Below are 9,030 nucleotides of genomic sequence, written 5' to 3' on the forward strand. Positions count from 1 at the left end.
ATAGCCATAACTTGGTGACTTCTTGAACTAACTCTGACCTTGCATACCTGGGATTAGGGGAGAGGGGTGAGCTATAAAGCCCAGTGAGCAGAACTAAAATAAAAACAGTTCATTTTAACATATGCTATTATGAAATGCATCACATCACAAACATATCACATCAAGGATGAATTTGTCACCCATAGCCCTCTACGTATCGTAGTACGTCCAACTATACCAGGGGCGATGAGGCCACACCTAGTATTCGCTTACTTAACTCATATCATAACATGTCCAATTACACCAGGGGCGATTAGGCCTCACCTAGTGTTCGCTTACATAACATAGTGCCAGGGGCGACCTGGTCTTTCTATCTCATATCATACCATGGCATATCATATCATATCATATCGTATTAAGGGCTAAAGGATCATTCAAGATTCATCCACATCAACAACATATATTATGCAATGCATCATATTCGTGAATACTAGTGCAATACAACCTATTACATATCATGGCATTTTATGATGCATGAACATGCTTAACATTTGATTTATTTTTAAAACATAAGGTTCAGTTCCACTCACCTTTGACTAGCTCTGGACCGACTCTGAAACGGCTGACACTGCTAAACACCTCGGTTCCTCGGATCTAATCCTACACAGGTGGACTCTAGTGAGGTGCCAAACATACTCTAAACAACTCATAAACAACTCCCCAAAAACCCTCTAAAACATCACTTGAACATGCATAGAAAACAACCATGAAAAGGCTGGACAGGGCACTTTCGGCGGCACTTTCGGCGGCACCTTCGGCGGCCGAACCCTCTCTCCAGAGACGAAACTCGGGCACTTTCGGCGGCACCTTCGGCGGTCGAAAGTCCCTCTCCAAAGACGAAAGTCAGGCACTTTCGGCGGCCGTCGAAAGTCCCTCTCCAGAGATGAAAGTCTGCTTTTAAGCCAAACTCAACTTTCGGGGGCAAGGTTAGGCGGCAATCCATGCATCCATAGGCAGGTTCGGCGGCTGAAACTACCTTCGGCGGCCGAACCTGAGTTCTTCCCAGGAGGGCAGAACTCAGCTTCTCATGCATTCAAGCCTCCCAAACCTTCCTAACACCCCAAAACAAGCACCCAACCTCTCTAAAGCATGCATAAACCCTTAACCATGCACAAAGGAGCTTAACAACTTGATTAAACTCCAAAAACAACATCAAAAGCATACCTAGATAGCTTATGACCCACACAGGCCAAAACCATCAAAACAACCCATAACCTCACTTACTCTTTCCCAATCATGCATACACTCTCCCACATGCATAAACTAGCTTAAACCTGCAACATAACATCACATAAACATACATTGGGCATAAAACCCACATAAATCCTAACATGCATATCTACCCATACTCAACCATCAAAACTTCTTAAAACTCACTTAAACTTCATTAAAACAGTAGGGAAGCAAGGATCTACACTTACCTCTTGAAGATCGAGAGGTGGTGCGATCTCTAACTCGGAGGTGTGGAGGATCCAAGCTCCAAAAGCCTCCAAACTTCCAAAACTCCCTTTTAAGCTTCAAAACTTCAAAACAAAGGTAGATCTCATGAAAAACTTGAGGGATGGGTAGAGAAAACATGAAAACGACCAAAGGAGGACCAAAACTCACCTGAGCTCGATAAGGGGGAGAAAACTCGCCCATTTTCGATCTGAGGGCTCTTTATAGGTGGCCTGCTGCACCACCTTCGGCAGCCTAACGTGCCCCCTAAACTCATGCATGTTCGGCGGCCGAACTTGAGTGTAACAGCCCGGAAACCGGTACCCTCTTTGTAACGGCCCAAACTGCTCGGCACTAGGATCCAGATCGGCTTAAGGCCGCCGGGACCCGTAGTAAGCCTGCTATGAACTCTGTGTATCTGTTAAAATCCCATACATGATCCGACAGGACTATTACTTTTTAAAACTTGTCTTTAAAACTACCAGACTTAACCCTTAAAACACTGTACTATAGGTCCAATCATATGAACCAAATGCTCAGACATACTAATCTGAACTAGCCCTCAGGGCTATCTGTAATAAACCAGTGATGCTTTACCAAGTAACCTCCATACCCTATGCGCTCTGCAGCATAGAACCCACTCTGTAAGGGTCAGCATATCATAAGTTAACTTGGCTACCATAGAGTCACAGGAATCAAACCTGATCTTCTCTATTGGCCTCTCTATGGATCACAGGAATCAAACCTGGTCTTTCCTCCGCACTGGTCTTGGGTCAAGGGAATTAAACCCTGTCTTCCCTCACAGTTATAATTCACTGGGTTTTCGAAACATAACATGTTATTAAGCCTGGTTTGACTCATTGCTCATCATTAAACTGAAAACAGGATACATGCATAGACAAGGGATTAACATACACTAGACAATAGGCAAAAGCACATTCTAATACATTTATACCTTAACTGACTAACTATTACATCACTTTACATATATCCTTTTACATACATCATGTCCACACTATGCTATACACAAACATACTGAAGCCAACACTCTGATGCTTCTGACTTCCCAGCTAACCCTGTACCTGCAAAACTGGGATTAAGGGAAAGGGATGAGCTTCTAAAGCCCAGTGAGTAGAAACATCGAAAACAGTTCATTCATACGCACTATATATGAAAATGCATCACAACACAAACATCTCAATATATCTTGGATTAGACATGACCCCAAAACTCCCTCGACGGGCTATTGAAGTCGCCTTGGTCCAATCCCCACTAAGGTAGACATGACCCCAAAAATACCCTCTGTCAACACTGGCCCCCCAAAGGAGCTACACAGGGCATTCCAACAAGTAATTGCCCAACTGACCTGACACAATGACAGGAGCCGAAGCTTAGGCTATTGGAGTCGCCTGGGTCCACCTAATCTCTGATCACATAATATGCAATGCTTCACATTCGTGATTCTAATGCAATCATCCTAATACATATCATAACATTCATGATGCATGAACTATGCTAAAGCATTATGTTTCTTTAATAAAAGATTAAGTTTAGTTCTACTCACCTCTAGCCAATGCTTGGCTAACCCTGGGCTAACTCTGCAAACTCTGAAGCAACACTCACTGCTGCTCTCTCTGGTTCCTCTGTTCTGTGCCTACACAGATGGACTCAAGTGAGGGACCAACATACTCTAACATACCTCTAAACATCTCCCCTTAAGACCCCTTAAAACACCTCAAAACATGCATGCAAAACAAGCAAAGGAAAGCTGGACAAGGCACCTTCGGCAGCACCTTCGGCGGCCGAATGTTTCCTCCAGAGACGAAAGTCAGGCATGTTCGGCGGCCTAACTTGGACTTTCGGGGGCCGAACCTGGGTTCATCCAGAACTCAGTTTCGTGCACAAGAACGCCTGCCATCCGAACTTCAACCCTCCAAACATGCATCCAACCTCTCCAAACATACTCTAAACACTTAATCATGCATATAGGAGTCGTAAACACATTAAAACTCCAACAAATAACACACAACAACCACAAACAAAGCATAGGATCCATACACCCTAATATGCACAACTCCCCTTTCCCCTCATCAAACTCATTTAAAACATAATTAAAACCAAGGATTCACACTTACCTATTGAAGAACAAAGGCTGGCGTGACTCCTAACTTGAAGAGATGGAGATTCAAGCTTCACAAGCTCCTAAACTCCACAACTTCTCAAAACTCCCTTTAACTCACTTAAAACCTACTTTTCTTTGAAAGATTTGATGTAAAACTATGGAAGATCATTGAGAGAAAGCATGAGCAAGTTCCTGAACCAAAGGAGAGCCTAAGCACCTCCTTAGTCGGCCAAAAGCACTTTTAAACGTGCACCACCGCTTCACGTTGGGTGGCCAAAGCTCCATGCAACACCTCACCACTTTAGGGGGCCGAACCTTAAGTTTAGGGGGCCGAACGTGGGGTACTTTCGGCAGCCGAACTTTAACTTTAGGGGGCCGAAAGTGGGAAAATCTTCCTTAGCCTTTTCTCTTAAAAACTCATTTCCTTTTCAAATCAAAAACTTAAAACATATCAAAACATTTTAGAAAACCTTCACTCTACCCTTCAGGGAAACTCTGCCATTCAAAATTCCACCGCACGGTAGGAACTCCGATGTCTGAACTAGCCGGGTATTACAATCTTCCCCCCTTACAAAACATTCGTCCTCGAATGTTAAAAACAAACAGATAAGCAAGTAAAGCCTATCACTTCTCTCTAAAGAGAGAATCTATACCTCTATTCTCCTGATCTGAGTTTATACTCATAACCTTTTTCTGAACTCCACAGCTTTCGCTGCGCTACTCTGATCCTTATTCTTCTTTTCTTTCTCTTAACTAAACTAATCTCTTTGTGAAAACTCTCACTTTTAATTCTTAACAGATACAAATCTGTAATGATACCAATCCGTAATCACACTGGAATCACAACCAGTTTCCACTAACAGTTCCAATAGATCATCAATCTTTTCTACCAATCTGTATTACCAATCTTCTTTGATTAGAACAGTTAGTAGATCAATCAATCCTATCTAGGAACACCTGTAATTGCTTAGTAGTGACCCTGTTAACTGTACACAGGTATAACAAAATCTCAAGAGTCTATCCTTCGTTTTCCACAACAACACTGGAATCTTCCAGGGTGAGGTACTAAGTCAGATACACCCTTTATCCACTAAGCTCTCTTATACTTTTCTGACTCTTCTGAACTCTCTCTTTCTCTGCAGGTGCCATCCTGTAGGGTAGAAGGAAAGAAATGATTCTGCGGCCAGATATCATTCTCATTCCAACCTCTAATTCTCTAACAGATGGTAAACCTGACAGATCATCTAGTAAAGGGTACTGAGGCTGATTCCCTGTCCTGACAAACTTGCTCACAAGAGGTAGAACCCTCTGACAACTTTTCCTGTATAACGATGAGCCTGCGGGACTGATATCAACTTCTAGGCATCTATACTGTACTCTATTCCTTTATACTCTGTCCTTTTTAAGGACTAACTATTGATCCATCCTGAGCTCTAAACTCTCCTACCTTGTCTCTGCGGACACAGGTAGTACTATGAGTAGCTAGCCAATCCGCCCTAGGTTGACATCATCAGTCACCCCTAGAACCATAAGGTCAGCTGGATCGCATCGCCTACTCTGTATAAACTCTGAACTAAACTGACTGACTCTGCATCAGATGGATCATATTCAGGTCTACTGACCCTGAGAAAAACACTCTAAGCCCAGAAGTCATCAAATCCACTCTATCAATGGCTCATAAACAATAAGGAAAGTGAAACACTGGGTCCAAAACAAACAGCATACACATCTGAACACTTCCAAGTGAACGCATCTGACGTCACCATGTATGATGTGTTTGCCTCCTACTGAGTCAGGGTGCAGATCCAAGCTAAAGCTAATGGAACTTCCCTCGGGAATTTACTGAAGAAAAGGCTCTCCCTTCTTCCTCAGCCTCACCACCAACTAATCCCAGACTAACTCTAGTCTCTTTATGAACTTACCTTCCTTTTCTTTTCCTCTTACTCTGACCCATCTTATCCTTCTACTTATTCATACTTACTGTTACTCTTTTTACTTCTTGTTCTATTTTCTGCCTTATTTACTCTTATTCTTCTTGAGAAATCAATTCTCACTATGCCTAGGTTTATGAAAACCTGAGATCCTAACATCTCATAATAACTCTCTCTTTAACTCTTCTTTGAAATTCTATCTATTTATCTTTTACTTCGATTACAACAAAAGACATCCTATCAGAATCCTCAAAACACATCAGAACATTCATAACAAAATGAACATACCTGGCACTACTGGGTCTGATGTGGCTGCCTCCTGTTGAACAACTCTACTTAAAAATGTCCGCTGAGACTGAGCTATCCAAGGTGCAGTACGACACTCACGAACTACATGTCCCTCCTGACCACACCTAAAACATGCTGTTGTCCCTGCAAGACAAACTCCCTTATGCAGCCTTCCACACCTCTCACATCTAAAGCTATCCCTATTAGAACTCGAACCCAACCCTGACTTTAACTTATTCCAAAACTCCCTCTTCTTTGACCCTTTAAGGCCTCTGACTTTCTTTTTCCCCCTTTTAGCAGCTGTACTCCAAATAGAGGGGTCAACTTCTCCTGAACTAGAGATCCTGGCATCCTTATTCTGGGTATCATCTACAGACTCTTCGTCCATATTCACTTGCACTCCTATATCCTTTCTTTGCACATCTAATTCTATCTCTCTCCTTACATCCATTCTTTCCCTGTTTTCCTCAAAAGATCCTTCAGATGGGTCTGATTCCACAGAATAACTAGCTCCACTCATCCTAGTTCTCCTGAATAACAACACATCAAGAAACAAACATTAGCACACATGTTCATATGAAAACACATGAATTTACAATATATACATGCATTACATAGCATAACATTAATAAGCATGAGTATTCCACATCAGCATGCAAAACAACTTCCTATCTTAGTGGACATGATTTTACTTATTGTGTTTTGCCTTACTATGACCTCTAGACCAACCTCTTTCCGATGTAAAACATCGTACTAATGAGGAACCACTGCTCTGATACCATCTGTAACAGCCCGGAAACCGGTACCCTCTTTGTAACGGCCCAAACTGCTCGGCACTAGGATCCAGATCGGCTTAAGGCCGCCGGGACCCGTAGTAAGCCTGCTATGAACTCTGTGTATCTGTTAAAATCCCATACATGATCCGACAGGACTATTACTTTTTAAAACTTGTCTTTAAAACTACCAGACTTAACCCTTAAAACACTGTACTATAGGTCCAATCATATGAACCAAATGCTCAGACATACTAATCTGAACTAGCCCTCAGGGCTATCTGTAATAAACCAGTGATGCTTTACCAAGTAACCTCCATACCCTATGCGCTCTGCAGCATAGAACCCACTCTGTAAGGGTCAGCATATCATAAGTTAACTTGGCTACCATAGAGTCACAGGAATCAAACCTGATCTTCTCTATTGGCCTCTCTATGGATCACAGGAATCAAACCTGGTCTTTCCTCCGCACTGGTCTTGGGTCAAGGGAATTAAACCCTGTCTTCCCTCACAGTTATAATTCACTGGGTTTTCGAAACATAACATGTTATTAAGCCTGGTTTGACTCATTGCTCATCATTAAACTGAAAACAGGATACATGCATAGACAAGGGATTAACATACACTAGACAATAGGCAAAAGCACATTCTAATACATTTATACCTTAACTGACTAACTATTACATCACTTTACATATATCCTTTTACATACATCATGTCCACACTATGCTATACACAAACATACTGAAGCCAACACTCTGATGCTTCTGACTTCCCAGCTAACCCTGTACCTGCAAAACTGGGATTAAGGGAAAGGGATGAGCTTCTAAAGCCCAGTGAGTAGAAACATCGAAAACAGTTCATTCATACGCACTATATATGAAAATGCATCACAACACAAACATCTCAATATATCTTGGATTAGACATGACCCCAAAACTCCCTCGACGGGCTATTGAAGTCGCCTTGGTCCAATCCCCACTAAGGTAGACATGACCCCAAAAATACCCTCTGTCAACACTGGCCCCCCAAAGGAGCTACACAGGGCATTCCAACAAGTAATTGCCCAACTGACCTGACACAATGACAGGAGCCGAAGCTTAGGCTATTGGAGTCGCCTGGGTCCACCTAATCTCTGATCACATAATATGCAATGCTTCACATTCGTGATTCTAATGCAATCATCCTAATACATATCATAACATTCATGATGCATGAACTATGCTAAAGCATTATGTTTCTTTAATAAAAGATTAAGTTTAGTTCTACTCACCTCTAGCCAATGCTTGGCTAACCCTGGGCTAACTCTGCAAACTCTGAAGCAACACTCACTGCTGCTCTCTCTGGTTCCTCTGTTCTGTGCCTACACAGATGGACTCAAGTGAGGGACCAACATACTCTAACATACCTCTAAACATCTCCCCTTAAGACCCCTTAAAACACCTCAAAACATGCATGCAAAACAAGCAAAGGAAAGCTGGACAAGGCACCTTCGGCAGCACCTTCGGCGGCCGAATGTTTCCTCCAGAGACGAAAGTCAGGCATGTTCGGCGGCCTAACTTGGACTTTCGGGGGCCGAACCTGGGTTCATCCAGAACTCAGTTTCGTGCACAAGAACGCCTGCCATCCGAACTTCAACCCTCCAAACATGCATCCAACCTCTCCAAACATACTCTAAACACTTAATCATGCATATAGGAGTCGTAAACACATTAAAACTCCAACAAATAACACACAACAACCACAAACAAAGCATAGGATCCATACACCCTAATATGCACAACTCCCCTTTCCCCTCATCAAACTCATTTAAAACATAATTAAAACCAAGGATTCACACTTACCTATTGAAGAACAAAGGCTGGCGTGACTCCTAACTTGAAGAGATGGAGATTCAAGCTTCACAAGCTCCTAAACTCCACAACTTCTCAAAACTCCCTTTAACTCACTTAAAACCTACTTTTCTTTGAAAGATTTGATGTAAAACTATGGAAGATCATTGAGAGAAAGCATGAGCAAGTTCCTGAACCAAAGGAGAGCCTAAGCACCTCCTTAGTCGGCCAAAAGCACTTTTAAACGTGCACCACCGCTTCACGTTGGGTGGCCAAAGCTCCATGCAACACCTCACCACTTTAGGGGGCCGAACCTTAAGTTTAGGGGGCCGAACGTGGGGTACTTTCGGCAGCCGAACTTTAACTTTAGGGGGCCGAAAGTGGGAAAATCTTCCTTAGCCTTTTCTCTTAAAAACTCATTTCCTTTTCAAATCAAAAACTTAAAACATATCAAAACATTTTAGAAAACCTTCACTCTACCCTTCAGGGAAACTCTGCCATTCAAAATTCCACCGCACGGTAGGAACTCCGATGTCTGAACTAGCCGGGTATTACATTGAGGTTCGGCGGCCGAACCTTGGTTCATTCAAACAAGGCTTTTGGAGGCC

General features: G+C 42.7%; 1 protein-coding gene across 1 annotated transcript; it reads right to left on the reverse strand.

The window, feature by feature from the left end:
* Window positions 1-3,071: 3,071 nt before the first annotated feature.
* Window positions 3,072-7,915, reverse strand: LOC122723746. Its single transcript, XM_043957135.1, has 3 exons — window positions 7,864-7,915; window positions 5,818-6,347; window positions 3,072-3,130 (listed from the first exon to the last, which is right to left on the reverse strand). Exons 2-3 carry the CDS (start codon window positions 6,335-6,337, stop codon window positions 3,096-3,098), a joined length of 555 nt encoding a protein of 184 aa, XP_043813070.1. The 5' UTR covers window positions 6,338-6,347; window positions 7,864-7,915; the 3' UTR covers window positions 3,072-3,095.
* Window positions 7,916-9,030: the final 1,115 nt, after the last annotated feature.

This window comes from Manihot esculenta, chromosome 5 (genome assembly GCF_001659605.2).
Source record: "Manihot esculenta cultivar AM560-2 chromosome 5, M.esculenta_v8, whole genome shotgun sequence".
NCBI lineage: Eukaryota > Viridiplantae > Streptophyta > Magnoliopsida > Malpighiales > Euphorbiaceae > Manihot > Manihot esculenta.

Excerpts from the sequence above, each read along its gene's own strand:
- LOC122723746 (XM_043957135.1), bottom strand. The coding sequence starts at position 6,337 with ATGAGTGGAGCTAGTTATTCTGTGGAATCAGACCCATCTGAAGGATCT. Across the intron at positions 3,131-5,817 it reads ATCAGACCCAGTAGTGCCAG|GCACAGAACAGAGGAACCAG; the intron begins GTATGTTCATTT and ends CCATCTGTGTAG.